At 43.2% G+C, this 16,022-nt stretch overlaps 1 protein-coding gene across 2 annotated transcripts in view; it reads right to left on the reverse strand.

Moving 5' to 3' along the window:
- Positions 1–16,022, reverse strand: part of MYH15 (myosin heavy chain 15) — a 45,411-nt gene that overhangs the window by 1,011 nt on the left and 28,378 nt on the right. For both annotated transcript variants that reach the window (XM_072936658.1, XM_030285998.4), the window contains exons 29-42: positions 14,507–14,896; positions 13,417–13,543; positions 12,121–12,239; positions 11,448–11,644; positions 10,094–10,443; positions 9,455–9,579; positions 8,014–8,129; positions 5,893–6,085; positions 5,057–5,260; positions 3,943–4,068; positions 3,385–3,555; positions 2,782–2,886; positions 1,421–1,516; positions 804–941 (exon numbers count right to left, since the gene is read on the reverse strand). In XM_072936658.1, coding sequence (XP_072792759.1) covers positions 804–941; positions 1,421–1,516; positions 2,782–2,886; positions 3,385–3,555; positions 3,943–4,068; positions 5,057–5,260; positions 5,893–6,085; positions 8,014–8,129; positions 9,455–9,579; positions 10,094–10,443; positions 11,448–11,644; positions 12,121–12,239; positions 13,417–13,543; positions 14,507–14,896 — 2,457 coding nt within the window. The remainder of the gene's footprint in view (positions 1–803; positions 942–1,420; positions 1,517–2,781; positions 2,887–3,384; positions 3,556–3,942; positions 4,069–5,056; positions 5,261–5,892; positions 6,086–8,013; positions 8,130–9,454; positions 9,580–10,093; positions 10,444–11,447; positions 11,645–12,120; positions 12,240–13,416; positions 13,544–14,506; positions 14,897–16,022) is intronic.

A 16,022-nucleotide genomic window follows, 5' to 3' on the forward strand; every position in this document is an offset into this window, starting at 1 on the left:
AGGTGATTTCATTAGGCCAATACAAAAGCAGAAATTAAGAGTGTAAAGGGCTTTTATCCCCTTAGCTTGGGAACTATCAACTCCATAAAACATATGTGATGGTAAGCATGGAAATTTGTTAAACTTGCAAATGAAATAGATTTAGCAATGTCCCAGCTCCTGTTCCTATCATTCCTAGAAGTAACAACCTCACTCTTTTTTGCCCTGTTTGCTTTCAGTTCCAGACTAAGTTATTCAGTGCCTTCTAGTTTCATCAACATTATTCTGCTACCATTCAGTTCAAGTGCAAAACACCACAAATATATTTCTAATCACTAATGACTTCCCAGCACCTAAGTGACTAATCACCAATATTTTCTTTTCATCCAGCTCTTCCAGTCAATACAAGTTAATTGAAAGAGCAACGTTAAAATATCTGCTAATGTGGTAATACCCAAGTTTTACTACATACATAGAAAGCTACATCATCAGGGAGAGAAAAAGGTGGAGTCTTTTAATATCTTTTAATATCCTTTGCAAAAAGAAACCCCCAAAACCCAAAACAAACCCACCAAATCACCAGTTCTGCTGCTGAGAACAGAGGTTAAATGACAACAAAAATACAGAGAATATATTTTGTCTAAGTGTCAGATTGCTGTCCTACAGGGTTATCTTAATATTAAAATAAAGGGCAGAGTGAAACAAAACAAATGTAGGAACCCAAGAATTTCCTAGTCTACACTGCTTTCAGAGGTGTAACAGATACAGAGCATCCACTGCTGTGTGTTAAACACTCACATCTACCCCATACAGTATGACCATACCTTTTTCATGCCAATGTCTCTTGACTTGCTCCTCAGCTTATTAACTTGAGATTCAGCTATTTCAGCCCTTTCTTCAGCATCATCCAGATCATGCTGCTGTTTTCTGTACTTTGAGAGGTACAGATTGGCTTGAGCTTCCTGGTGAGAAAAAAAGAGTACAGCTGATTTCCTCCTGTCCACATGAAACAAAGCTTTTAATTTCAAGTGGGATGGAAAGTGCTCAGCATGAGTAGGTAACAGCTGTATGGGCATCACTTGCCTCCTGCAGAACTGAGATTGTTGTTTTACAGGGTTGATATTTCTAGTGGCATTTTCCATGTTAAGTGAACTGAGAGGCTCTCAATGTGTTTTCTGAGGGGCTGAGGGGCTGTTCTTTCCCTTAGTCCCCTTCTCTTGCAAATTACACTGCAGTCTTAGGCTAAAATAGCATACTTTTTCTTAAATATAATCAACACATATGCTACATATTTTACTTTATATATAATATAAAACAGTTATTAAAAGAATTCTTTATGGACACAAAATGTGTATTTTTATTAGAAGTTTCTATGGATAAAAAATTGTGGGTTTAGAACAATACATCTCTCAAAGGTAAAAAGACCCAGATGGTTACTTACAGCTTCCTCTGCTTGGTGCTTGTAACTCTTCACTTTTAATTGTAGCTTGTCAATCAGATCCTGCATCCTGGCAAGATTCTTCTTATCTTCTTCTGACTGTATCAAAACACCATTAATTGGGTGGATAGAGGAAAAAGGCTTAGAGCATCTACCACAGTACAAGAATTATGGATGCCATACATATTTTTGAAACTTATAGCTCAAAGCACAAACTACCCATGTCCTGTGTACACATAAGAAAAATTTCTACATCGTCATTGAAGATACGTGTGTGGAGAGTGAAGACTGAGATTACCCTTCCTGTGTATAGATGTGTAAATATAAATGTATGTAAATAAAGATATATATGTGCACACATTTTCAGAGGTGTGCAGATACAGGCAGAGTTCCTTGCTCGGGGTGAGGAGCACGCTTGTCATTATAAATCGTGTCATTATATGTTGAAGCAGATATGGGTGAGCCTGGAACTATGTTATTTGCATAATTTGAAGTTTGATTCGCAGGCATTTCTGGTAAAAAAAAAGCCTTGTTTAAGCTGTCATGCTCCATAAGCAGAGGGACCAGCTCATTCTGCCTGCACACTGTATTCAAAGACAACAACCTTCAGCTTCGGCATACGAAAGTCAGAATAAAACAACAGGTAGGAGGCTAAATAATCTCCTAAGGCAGATGGATGGGTTTATCTTCTTAATGCTGTTGAAAGCAAAAGGATAAGTGCTCTGTCCTGCAGGCCTTTTTTGAAGGCCAAGCAGCATGAGCAGCTGTTAGCAAACCTGCAGGAGGCTCAAGACTAGATCCTGCTGCTCAATAATAGGTGACAGAGCCCTGGGACTCAGCAACCCTGAACAGGGCATTAGAGCCACCTGAGTCCTTATGGCTCCTTTTAGCAACAGCAGCACAGCTGAGAGGGAGCTGGGCTCTGTCTTCCCTTGCATTGTAAATAGTCATTGAGGCCTGTTCCATATTAATACTGTGCTAAAAATGTCCAAATCCCAGCAACAGAGACGTTCTAACATTAGTTACAGCAAACCAGGCAAGAGGGTGATGATCACCAGCACAGATTGCCCAGAGAAGCTGTGGATGCTCCATGCCTGGAAGTGTTCAAGGCCAGGTTGGATGGGGCTCTGAGCAGCCTGGGCTGGTGGAAGGTGTCCCTGCACATGGCAGGGGGGTTGGAATGAGATGATCTCCAAAGTCCCTTCCAACCCAAAGCATTCTGTGGTGGAAGCCATGGGGAGATTCCTCCTGTGCCTAAAGCTTCCAGCAATGAGAAAGCTCTGATTGAGGCCATCCTTCCTCCTTCCCTGTAACCCTGAGGCTGCTCAGGACGTGTCTTGCAGTGCCCTGTGCTTGCTGCATACCTGGTAAGTCAGCTCCTTTATGCGTCTCTCAAACTTGCGGGCTCCTTTCTGGGCGTCCGAATTGCGACGGAGCTCAGTCTCAAGTTCATTCTCCAGCTCACGAACCTGCAAGAAAGGCAAAACCCTTGCCATCATGCTACATATGTGTAAAGCACCAGATAATTTGGCTCACAGTTCAAGAAGTGTTTACTTGCTAGGTCTATCCATAGAGTCAAAGTTCAGGAAGAGATCAAAATGTCACCTTTCCACTCTGTTTTTTCATAAAAATATTCCAGCTGCACCATCAGTCAAAAGTGCAGACATGTGCAAAGGCCAAAAAAGTTTAACCAAAGCAAGCACTGGGAGAGGCTTTTGCTGAGTTTAGGTGCTTTTAACTCTTTTCTAATCAAGGGCTTTGTCATCTGCTGGCCAGCAGCTCATAGCTGGATAATGAAGGGGAATCATGCCTCCATGAGCTGCTCACCTGCATTTTGTGAAACAGAGGAAAGTGTCCATACTACCCCTTCTCAGCCTCTGTGAACTTACCAGGCAGCACTAGGCTACCGATCTGGTACCAATTCTGTAAGTAGAAAGTAGCGGTCTGAAATTGGATCACAAACTTACCCTGGATTCCAGTTTTTGGATCTGCTTCTTGCCACCTTTCAGAGCTATTTGTTCTGCTTCATCCAGTCGCTTCTGGAGGTCTTTAATGGTTTGTTCCATGTTCTTCTTCATTCTCTCTAAATGAGCACTAGTATCCTGCTCCTTTTTGAGCTCCTCAGCCATCATTGCTGCCTAAAAAACAGCCACATTTTACAGGAAATTCTGGATGCTGATGGATTATGTTTCAGAATAAATGGTGGAAGATCAGTCCTGAACTATCCCTTAGTTGGATAAATCACTGTAGCCAAAGCTCCACAGAATACCTTCTGTGTGCATATCTTACCTGGACAGAGAAAATGGAAGGACAGAAAAACCTTGGAGGCCTTTTCCCTCCTCTCTGTTCTAATGCTTTTATTTAAGATTCCACCTCTCCCTTTTCCCTGTTTTCTTTATCCCTGTGCTTTACCACTAGGGTTCTATTTTACAATGCCTGCAAGTAAGCCTGTGACATTCACTACACTCCAGTGTCCTCAGATGCTGTGCTAGGAAAAGAAGTGAGCAAGGAACCAGCCTACTTACATCTGTGATTGCTTTCTTGGCTTTTTCTTCTGCATTCCGACACTCCTGGAGTGATTCTTCCACTTCATTCTGCATCTGGGAAATGTCACCCTCCAGCTTCTTCTTTTGATTGATCAGGCTTGTGTTCTTTTATTAAGTTTTCCCCAAATGAATAGTGGAAAAGGAGGAAGAGTGATGATTAGAGTCAATTCCTCTAAATACCATAGCACACCAAGGCTTCCTGATTTTTGCCACTTCTGGATTACTCAGAGCAGTATTTGGGAATATGTAGTAAGGGCTGCCTTGACTAGCACAGGTAGCTTCAAACTGAAGAAATATTAAAAATACTCTCACAGCTGTAAATATTCAGATTTTGATTTAGATAAAATAATAAGCAATAGGCTGAAATAGAAGAATTAATAAGGCTGTTCATTTTGGTAAATTAATGATCCTTAATCAGCCAGTGAGGTGATTAAAACAACATCACCAATGGGCTGGAGAAAACAATGCAAAACATTGCCAGCCTGTAGCACATTTTCATTTCTTTGTGACTATCATTTGGTGAAGAGAAGCTTTGGGTTTTAGTAAAAATGCTGTCCAGTCAGGACATGCCCCTTGTGGCAGCCTAGAAATGGCAGTGTCCACCTGGACAACACCCAAAAACTGATTTCCCTGGAGACCTGCAGGCACAGAGGGCACTTTGCTGCAGATGGGTCCCTGTGGTTTCCTGCCCTGCATCATCTCCCTGTTGTGAGAGCCCAGCCCTGAGGTTTTCCTGCTGAGTAACATCACAAAAGCAGTGCCTGCATTCTTTCCATTCTTTCACTGTCTAGGGCATGGCTTAACTAAAGCAGGAAACTGGTTTCACAGCAGGGAAGAATAAAGGAAATCAAGTCGACTCTTTTTGTTTTCCATCAGTGTTATTCCTGGAAGCTGCTTAAAGCAGTTGGATGAATCATCTCTTCCAGCTAACATGGAGTCAGATAGCACATCCCCAGGGTGACTTAACTCTTCTGCCTCATTTTACCTCTGCAGGCATGCCAGGGTGTGTCTGACCTGTGGTGGCCATGGACAAACAGATCAACAGAGAAGGCTCAGGTTAACCAGTGAGGGAGAGGGCACAGAAAAAGCCAACCTGGCTGTGAAGCAGGTTCACACGTTCGGTGGCTTCCAGCAGCTCGTGCTCTGCCAGCTTCCTTGCCCGTTCAGTCTGGTCCAGCAAAGCCCTCAGTTCATCCAGCTCTGACTGGAGAAGATTGTTCCTCCTGTCAGAGACTGCCAGCTGCTCCTTCAGATCTTCATTCACGTGTCCCGAGTCATCCAGCTGCACCTGAAGCTCCTAAAATAAAACATCCCATTTCAAGCCTCTGTCCTTATATCAGAGAAACACAGATTGCAGTGGCTACCTGGGATCAACCTCAAGAATTTCAGTGCTTTTAAAATTTATTATATTTCTATTTTCTTTCCTGACTGTAAGCTGAATAGCTTTTGTGGTATGTAGTGCAATGGAGGAAAAAAAATCTGTGTTCTCAAATCTCTCAGAGCTGGTGGTTCTGAGAAGAGGTGCCTTGGCAAGAAACACTTTTTTTAAAGCTATTACAAATGTTGACACAAACAACAAAGCTGAATATACACACAGTCCCTGTACTCCAAACAACCCACTTGCTCTCTGTTTCTTTTAAAAGCCTTGCAAGCTCACAGGAAAGTCACAGGCTTTTTGTTCCTCATGCTGTAGCTTTCTGCCCCTGCAAGAGGCTGTAGCCAGCAAGGGTTTTATGGCTGGATCTCATCCAGCTTGTATGCAAGTCTGAGAAGAAATCCACATTTCAGTATGCTCTTATGCCAGACATGATCACCAAGGCTTTCACTTCACGTTGTTGGGAGTAACTTCTCTCTTAATCACCATCACCACCACTGGTGTGTTCTGTGCTAAGGAAACCCAGCCTGTGAGTGCTTGGGGGGCACCACTACCTTTATTTGTGTCTGCAAGACTCGTGCTGACTTGGTTGCTTCTGCAGCATGCCTATTAGCGTGGCTGAGCTGGATTTCCATCTCATTGAGGTCCCCTTCCATCTTCTTCTTGAGGCGGATGGCCTCGTTTCTGCTGCGGGCTTCAGAATCCAGGGTGGACTGCAGCGAGTCTATGGCACGTTGCTGGTTTCTCCTGGAAAGGACATGAAGGATGGATGGAATGATTTCCCTCTCTGTTCAGGGACATAGAAGTGCTTGCAGCGGTACTTCACTTTCTGAAAGTGTCTCCCTTACAGAAATAGTGTATTTCTGATGGGCATAGGTAGCACTCACACATAGCATGCATAGTTTGCAGTGCCTCACTGCTGTCTAACTGGCTGGTGTGCTGCACACCCTCAGCTAAATCCTCATCTGTAAGCACCTCTAGAATCCTTCTGTATTTCCTTTGGCAGTACTGGAGCAAGGAATGCTCTCAGAGCTCTTGTAAACACAAGCAAGTGTGGATTTGAACCTGACAGGGAGCACTTCCAGCCTAACAGTCACTTAGTAAAATATTTACTGAATAATTTCCTGGTATGATTTACATCTCAGCCTTTTGCTGAAGGCATTAGTGGAGGGGATTAATCAAAGTGAAGCTTTTTTTTTATGTTCTAAGCTCTAGGTGCTCTTTATAGTAAATGGCATGTGTAAGCTACAATTTATGGTGGCTTAAAATAGATGTTGAAAAAACTTTTCTTGTGCTAATTATAAGGGGATTGATTAATTAATACAAATCTGTGTTACGGACATCTGAATTTACTGAAGTGATTAAACCCACCCAGTTGACAGCCTGGTCCCCGTGGGAAAAGCAGCTTAATGTCAATTTAAAGACAAAGCAGATACAAACAGCCAAATTTTCTTGATTCTGTAACAGAGAAGTCCTACAATTAAAGTTTTGCTCTCTTACGACCAGAAATAACTCGAAGCACAGAACAGGACACACTTGGAAACATTTATTTCACTGCTGGCCAAATTCTGCTGAAAGTGTAGGAGTTCTGGGAAATCACCAAGTCAACAAGATAAAACCTGAGGGCTTTATTGCTTCAGCAAGATACTGAACTGTGCCCAAATCTCCCAGAAAAAAAAACACAGAATGTCTGCTGAGCACTCAATGTGAAGCTGAAGCAAAAAGCCCTGGTTAGCACAGCTTGTCCCAAGATCTCTGCAATCCAGACATCTGCAGGACACCAGAAGGTGAAAGGGCCAAAATATTCTTGGTTTTGAAACAATTAATATATAAATCCCTCTGGTTATGCTGGCCAGGGTGGGTCTTGGACTTCCTCTTCCCTTTAGCCTATCAATAATATGATTCTTGAATTAATGACATCACAACACTGACTAATTCAAGGCCAAAGTTGTCTGAATAACTGCACAAACACATAGGTTAGCATGGCCTCCTTTTAAGGGTATAACTCTTCAGACTTTTCTGCTGGGTGGGAGGGGAGAGACAAAATACACCATCTTCCTCTCACCTCATTGCTTTCCATTTTTTCCTATTTATCCATCTCACCTGCAAGCTCCTCTCCTGTTCCATTCACAGTCTGCAATTCTCACTAATGGTGTACACATAACAGCAAGCTCTTCACATCCTCCCACACTCAGTGCAGCTGTAGTTGCATAAATTAACTAAAAACCTTCAGCTAGCATGGGTTTGAGCACCACTGGGGCAAGTCCTGCTGATTTTGCCTGGGGGTCCCCTTGGGAGGCAGCCATCCCACACAGGATTAGGAGTTCTCTAGACCTACTTACCTCCACACTGTCAACATGCAGAGTTTGTGGCCCTGGTCTGCTGTGAATTGATTATGTTAGCCTGTTTTTTTTACAGCTGCAGTGTGTTCTGCGTGATGGGTTTAATTGTACACTGCCAGAGGCTGAGCTGACAGGAATATTTGAACTGAGCAAGGGAAATGTGGCAGGGCTTGCCTTCAGCAGATAGTCAGAGCTGCTTTTGTGTCTGGTACAGACAGTATCTGCCTTATCTGGCATGACTACCTGCTGCCTGTTTAACTGCCTTGGGTCCTGAGAATAGTTCCAGTCTTTTCAGATTTTCCCTTAAGAAACATGCTGCTTCCTGCACAGTACCTTATATTTTCCATTTCTTCCTCCTTTTCTGTCAGCTTCCTTTCAAACTCTGCTTTAACCTGAGAAAGTTCAAGCTGGAAACGAAGGGTCTTGCTTTCTTCATGTTCCAAAGCTCCCTGAAATAGAAAACATCAAGAGCTTGCAAACCAGGAATTGATTTTTTTCCCCAAACTACAAACAGCTGTACAAACATGATCCCTTCACACTTCTCTTCCTGTTTCCTCCTTCTCTCTCCAGGCAAGGACACAAGTAAAACAGTGCATTTATTTGCTTTCTAATGCAACCTGACAGCTGGAAAACCGAGCAGCAAGCTCCTGAGAGGACAAATTGTCAAACAGTTCACACTCACAAAAAAAGCCACCCAAACAACACCCCAACACCTTCAGCCCTGCCTGCATGGTTTTGACACCAACAGATGTTCCCTGCTCCACACCTCTGTACAGACACCCTCTGGAAATTCACAGATTTGTGAATTTGTCCCTTGTAAGGGACAGGGATAAGCTAAAACAAGATTGTTGTTGGGAGACTCAAGGGGTGCACACATCCATTCCCTCCTGCTCACAAAAATCTCTCCAAATCACAAAGTGTTGGAAACTTTCCAATTACATAATCTTATTAGGCAAGATGACTTCAAGGAAAGAAATAACAGACATCAGCTCTGACAAAATGCAAAAACTCTGTTCTTTCCAATTAACATGAAGACAAATGTGTGAAACAGGAGTGATTTGTTCCTGTCTTTATTCCCACATTTCTCTCATATATAGAAGTGAAGAACTAAGCAGATAACAGCCCATAAAGAAATAACAAGGCCTCAGACTTTCAGGTCTCACATAAGCCAGTATTATTTTTTCTCCCTGAACAGGAATGAAAGCACAGAACAAGAATGAAAGGCCAGAACTGAACATAATATTTTGGGAGGGGCTCTCTGAAGGATGGAATTGCACAAGCTTATCTAGGCTTCCAAAGACTAAGCTATACAAAATCCCTGCTGATCTCCAGACAAGATGCAGCAGGTCCATGCATCATGACCAGGAGCCAACAACATATTCATGGGAAAGCCACGTGGAAATTCTTTGTCATCAGCAGTGATTGCCAGAGGCTCAAATTCACAATAAAGGGAGAAAATATGCATTAACCCATTTCTTTCACATATAAAGTAAAATACATCACTGCTTTACTTTTGTTAGTTCCTAATACCACTGAGTTTTAGAAAGCCATTCCACACAGTCCAGGAAAGTAAACTGTGCCCCTTAGATCCCACAAGAACTGCTGTATTCTTCCCTTCCTAGCAAGGGAAGCTTTTTGACAGAGCTCATAATCATTCTCTACATCTCAGAGCTGTGGAAGGAAGACATGCTCTGGTAAAGTAGGGCAGATGAAAATGATGGAAAATCCTGATAAAGACGCCCTCTTCCTTTTCCCTTGAGCTTTCTTTCCTTACCTCTGCTTCTTCCAGAGCCAGCTGAACTTCTGACTTCTCTTGCTCAACCTGCTTCTTGATTTTTTCTATTTCATGGAGGCTCTTGTTTCCTTCACTAATCTGATTGGTGAGATCAGAAATCTCCTCTGAAAGAAAAGAGGATGGATGGATTTAGCAAAATCCTGCAATTAATGGAGTGTGAATAGGGAACCCATGCCTCAAACTGCTGTACAAACCTCTGTACAAGAGGCCTGCCTTACTTTCACTTACAGCAAGATGTTTTACCTGAACAACTTGAGGGCACAGCTTTTCTTGTGAATGCTTTTTAAAGTGGCTATTAGTGATTTAGTTTTTATGTGTGACCTGCAGGTTAGGAACACCATGCTCTGCTGTTTAGACTTCATCCACTGCACCTCTATCATCTTTCTTGTTCCTCCTTGAGACTGCCTCCTCTGCCAGTGAGTTTCATTGACAGAGGGGCAAAGGGAAGCCTCTGCTCTGGTCATACCAATCTCCATGTGCACAACATTCACTGGCAGCATCAGTGTCTCAAAGCTCATCTCAGGATGAGACAAGCATCTTTCCCCAGGTCACCTGCATCCCTCCAGCCACCTGCTGATGTGTCTCTTGCACTGGCTGCAGGACCCGAATGAAGCCTACCTTGGAGGTTCTTGTTTTCCCTTTTCAAAGTCTCCAGGTGGTCCAGTGTCTCCTCATAGGCATTCTTCAGCTTGAAGAGCTCAGTGCTGAGGCCACGGGCCTCCTTTTGGGAAGCCTCCAGCTCTGCCTGTGACTCCTCATACTTCTGCTTCCAGTCACTGATGATCTTGTCAAAACCACGCTGCTTCTTGTCCAGTGAGGCAGCTGCTGAGTTGGCCTTCTCCAGGTCAATCATCATGTCTTCCAGCTCATTCTGCAGCCTGTGCTTTGTCTTTTCCAGAGAGGAGCACTTGGCATTGGCTGCCTCAATTGCTTCCTCAGCTTCTTGCAGGCGAGCAGCGAGCTTCTTCCTACCAGTGAAATGACCACGTGTCACTGCGGCCGTGTTATCCAGAAAAACTGACACCAAAGCAATAACTCAGGAAATCAGTTCTTACAGGGAGAACAGGGAGGAGGTGAGGATGAGGATGGGCAAGGGAAAGAGGAACAGAGAGGGAAGTTGAGCCTCTAGAGAGAAGGGGCTATGATGGGAAAAAATGGCTTAAATTATGAATAGTGGTATTTTTTATGTGGCAAAACATTTTGTTGTGTGTCTGTGCATATTTGAAATTGAACTTCTGAACTCTGAGGCACCAGCTAGCTACTTAAAAGCTGCAACCAGTATGGGCTGGTTGTAAATTTTTTATAAGACCTGCTCTAAATGACAGTGTCATTTTCCTCCAGTTAAGAGATATGAGACAACCAGCAGCTAGGAGGCTGGTCATGCCCTGGGCTTTTGTTCATAGACTATTTAGACTGGGAAAACAGGGAGTCCTGGCAAGAAGAGGTGCTGGAAAGAAAGGATGGCCTAGAAAGAGGATTGTGGAGATATTACATTAAGAAAATATGCTGAAAGTGTGGTAAGATCCTGTAGATCGGAGATGTGCAGAGGCAGAAATTGGAGATGTTCAGAGACCTTGCCCAGAAACCTGGGAGCAGCTGTACAGTGTGAACCAACATGACTTTCTGCCCTGCTTTCCCAGGGCAGCCATCATCTCCCAGTGGGAAAGGGAAGTCAAGACCAAGGAAAAATAGTACTGGGCTGGGGCAAAGTAAGAGAATGTGATGTAACTAAGCAGGACTATCTAATTTTGTTAGTTCTCAAATAAACCCCCGTATCTGCAGCCACTGCTCCAGAGACAGGCACGAGGCAGAAACATTGATCTGCCCAAGCAATAAGAAGAACAGAAGGACAGCCCCAAATTACAGCACTGTTTCAGAGGGACTTTCCAGCCAGGGGAGTTTATAACCCTTAGCACACAAAAAGACCTGGTGAGCACAGTTCTGCCAGTCAAGCAAAGCCCACGTAACTCACTTGGCATCTTCCAGCTCCTCAGTTCTCTGAATGGCATCAGTCTCATACTTTGTTCTCCACTGTGCCACTTCTGCATTTCCCTTGGAGAGAGCCCGCTGCAGCTCTGCCTTGGCTTCCTGCTCCTCCTCGTACTGCTCCCGCAAGAGATCGCAGTCGTGCCTGGCTGCTTGCAGCGCGTGAGCCAGGGCGTTCTTGGACTGCAGGGATAGAAAGGCCACAAGGTTACCTACAGCAAACCCAAAACAAACAGCCCCTAGAAATCCAAATGGAAGCTTAAGCTTCTTCTTTCCTTTTTGCCTCTGTTTTTGACAGTCCAGGTCAAGCGAGGTGAAAATTGTTTGAAGTCATCCCTAACTGGTGATACAAGGAGGAAGCAATCAAGACTGAGGATAATTTAACAACTTTGGAGAAAAACTTAAACTTTTAAGATGTAAGATCTGAAATTTTGGCTATCCTGCAGGGTAAGTTTTATTTAGCATTTATGATTTATTTAGCCGATGATTTTTCCCAAACTCTTCTCTTGTGACTTACCTTAGCAGGAATTTATATCAGTACAATTAGTAGGAATCATTGTCATGCCTATGTCTCATTTCAGCTTTTATCTAGCCTACAATTGAACATGAACACTTTTCACCATTCCATTCCAAGGAATGGGACACAGATGAAAAATTACCTTGGTTTCCTCTTCTAGCTGTCTCTTAAGTTCTTCAATCTGTTGTGTAAAGGATGTTTTTCCCCGGGACAGCTGACTTATCAGTGACTCCTTCTCTTCAAGTTGTCTAGTAAACTCACCTGCCACCAGATTTGACAAATAAGCAAACAAAAAAAAAAAAAAAAAAAAAAAAAAAAAAAAAAAAAGAGCAAGATGATGAAATGACAAAGTTGCAGTCAAAAATCATAGTTCCACCTGTCCAATTCTGCTGAGGAAAAGAACTCACAGTGATTGTGACTGACCTGTTGTGAAGCTTCTTCCAAAGTTGTAACCATCAGATACTTAAACAGGATATTTTTTCTTAGATTTTCTTTTTTTTTTTTTTTCTTTTTTTGGGTGAATTTAATGACTTGAGTTTTCTTGTTTGGTCAGTTGGGGTCTTTTTATACTGCCAATAGCTTGATTCATTAATTTTACTTCAGTTTTTGGATCAGACTAGACTGATGCTTACTTTTATGGGCAGTTGTAGCTGGTTTCACTTTTTTTCACTATTTTATATTGCTTTTCCACAGAATTCTTTTCAGGGGGCTGCAAAGCACCCTGGGAACCTCATAATGACCAGCATACAGGACAGATGAATTAGGAAACATAAGGAAAACTTATGTTTCTTATGCCCAACTTCATTGGGCACAGGAACTGTGTCACTGCAGGGTGAAAACCACAGTCTTACAGGAGACACAGAAGTTACAACTAACAGTAAATGAAAAATATGTCTTTAAAAACACACAGAACAGTGGTATCTGATGAGAATGCAGAAATTAAATAATACTGCTCTGGCCAGAAAGGCAGCAGGAAATTAGAGGATATGTGGTATTTAGAGGATATGTGAACATCTTCTAGGGTGCAATGCTCAAGGTCAGGCTGAGGAAGATGGGATTCACACAGTCCCAATTCCTTTTCCCCCAGTATTTCTAGATGCACATATCCTTGTTCCTGAAACAACAGGCACCCAGGCAGCCCAGCACATCCTGGGTTCTGAGCTGGCACATCCGTTTTGGCTCATGAGATGCTATCACTGCATGCTGATAAATGTGGGTACAGGTTTGTTTTAAAAGCCAGTCCAAGGCAAGGTGTCCCCACCAAGGTTATAAGAATACTGAAGTTAGAAATGTCAAAAGACACAAAGCTATTGCTTCATTCAGCAATTCCAACCCTGCCACCTTCAGAGCAGATGCACTGCAGAACACATCTCACTGATGCAGTGCAGAGGTGCCCCTGAAAAATTCCTGGGAAACACTGGGCAGAACATGCACATACCATTCTCACTCTGGAGTTTAGTCTTCTGGGTCGTGAGGTCATTCATGAGGCGAGTCATTTCCTCCAGTTTTGTTTTTGTCTCGTTCAGATGGTCTTCATAAGTGCGACAAAGCTTCTCTGCATTGGCCTAATGGGAATCAGGAGAAAAGACAAAGCAAGTTGTAGCCTCCAGACAAACATTTGGAAGCTCTAGCCTTCAAAATGTATAATTTTTTTTGTGTGTTTGTCTTTCAGAGGAATGGCAGATAGCAAAGACACAAATATCACAGTAGTAGAGCAGGGAAGAGCAGCCCTGTGTCTATGATCCCAGGACATGGGACTCCCCATCACACCACCTTCCCTGTTTGTTTTCCCTGAACTCTCTTCTGGATATAAGCAACAGTGTAAAAAGGTTCTGCAAGAGCTTCAGCAGCAGTCAGTGCCTAAGAAGTGCAGGCATAGCCACTTCATAATTGCTAGATGGGAAAATCACCTCCAATGAAAATTGCTCTACTGATTCTGCTTTAATTGCTATTTATCATAAATTGGGTTTGATGACAGCTTTCTAACTCTGAGAATACTGACATTTCTTTTCCTCACTTGCACTGAAACAAATCTATTTTGAGTGCTCTGAAAGCTACTGAGATTTTCTACTCAGGAAACAAAATCCACAATTCAGCTGTAGGAAGTGAAAACACAGCGTGATCATGCAAGCCTTTGCTTTACACTCCGTGCTAACACGGATCAAAACTGTGAACCAAGGGCAGGATCTGAAAGGACTCTGCTTAGGGTGAGAGATATCCTGAATGGGATGGCATCACTCCAGCTGTCACCAGCCTGCAGGAGCCCAATGTACTTGACACGTTTTTGTGCCCTGAGATACGTGGATAAACAATATGCCTGGGACTAAGGATGCACCCTGTGTTCAGACAAGCCATCTTAATTGCTGTCCCATCTCTAGGGAAGAAGGGTTGTACCACCAGCTGGGTAAGGGAGACATGATACAAGATACCACCTTCTAAAGCACTGCAGAAGGTGTCCTGAGAAACCTTCAGACCAGTCTCAGCTGCCCATGACTTTTGGAGGGATTGGGGAGCCTCAGGACTCTTACTTTTCCCTTGACCATCTGCTCCATGTTGGATGACAGATCATCCACTTCCATCTTCAGCTCGCTTTTCTCCTTCTCCAGTTTCTGCTTGACCCTCTGCAGGTTGTCCAGCTGCTCGCCCATCTCGGCCACGCTGTCCGCGTGCTTCTTCCTCAGCGTGGCGGCCGTGGCCTCATAGTGCAGCGTGGCCTCCTCCAGGTCCCGCCTCAGCTTCAGGAACTCGGCCTCGCGCTTCTTGTTCATCTCCAGCTGGGCAGCCGTGGCTCCCCCGGCCTCCTCCAGCCGCTCGCTCAGCTCCTCCAGCTCCCGGGCCAGATCTGATCTCTGCTTCTCCACCTTGGCTCGAGCGGCTCTTTCTGCTTCCAGCTCCTCTTCTAGCTCTTCGATACGAGCCTGACAGAGAAACGCGAACGCTTTTGGGTCAGGGTTACAGTGATTCCCATCACAGGACCATGAGGCACCTTACAAACTGTTAAACCCTCTGCCAGCCCACATTTTACCTCGCTGCAGAAGCTCAGCAGTTAATGGACTTGCCCATTTGTGCCTGTAAATCAGATCCTGAGCTACAGTAATGATGGTGAGTCACATCTTGCTGCAAGTTCTAATTCAAGACATATAGGTCCAGTGTGTTATGGACAGGCTTACAATGAAAACTTTAAAGTAACAAAAAAAAAAAAAAAAAAAGGCATCTGCTCCCTGTTTCCACTCCCCTTTTAGGTAAACATAACAGTATTAATTTCTAATACAACTAATCACCTTACTTTGTACCCACAACATCCAACCCTGCCCCACACACTGTTAACTACATTTCCAATTATAAGTTGTTACTTGTATCAACAACATCCCTTTTTATACATACATTGTTAACAACATTCCCCAAAAGTTTAATTTTTTTTTTTTTTGTTCATAACACAGTGCATTGAACTTATGTTCACAGGTTTGACATTCAGCTGAAATACATGTGAGGAGTCACATGCTAGTAGGAGTAACAGCAACAAATTCTCATTTTAAGACTTCCATGACTGGAGTAATTTCTCTCTAGGAGCATTAAGACAGGTTTAAGCAGTGTGTAGAACTGCCTGGATAATTAATATTTATTGGAAACAATCTTTTTTATTAAAAGATTCTTTTCACCAATCTGCACTTTACATCCAAGTTATACAAATATTCTTCATTAACAAAAAATGTGGAGCTGTTGTTTTTGGGTCCAGACATTGTGTTTGGACTGTGTTGAATTTCCTTGGCCTTTTAATTTCTGTTGAAAATTTCCTGTTTATTTTAACCTTTTCTCTACATTTCAAATCCATGCTAATCACTGCTGAGCCCCTCTCTGCTAACTACCCTCACCTCCATGGTTTGGAACAATATTATTTACTTAAAACAAAAGGCCAGAGCTTTTCTGCCTTGCCTGAAACAATTACCATCCTGTGGTCATCTGTCCTGCTGCTGGGAGGAAACATTATAGAGCAGCCATCCTGAGGGAAAAAAAGGATCTGCCTGGGAAGCTACGGAGATGTAC

Source organism: Taeniopygia guttata, chromosome 1, assembly GCF_048771995.1.
Source record: "Taeniopygia guttata chromosome 1, bTaeGut7.mat, whole genome shotgun sequence".
Lineage (NCBI taxonomy): Eukaryota > Metazoa > Chordata > Aves > Passeriformes > Estrildidae > Taeniopygia > Taeniopygia guttata.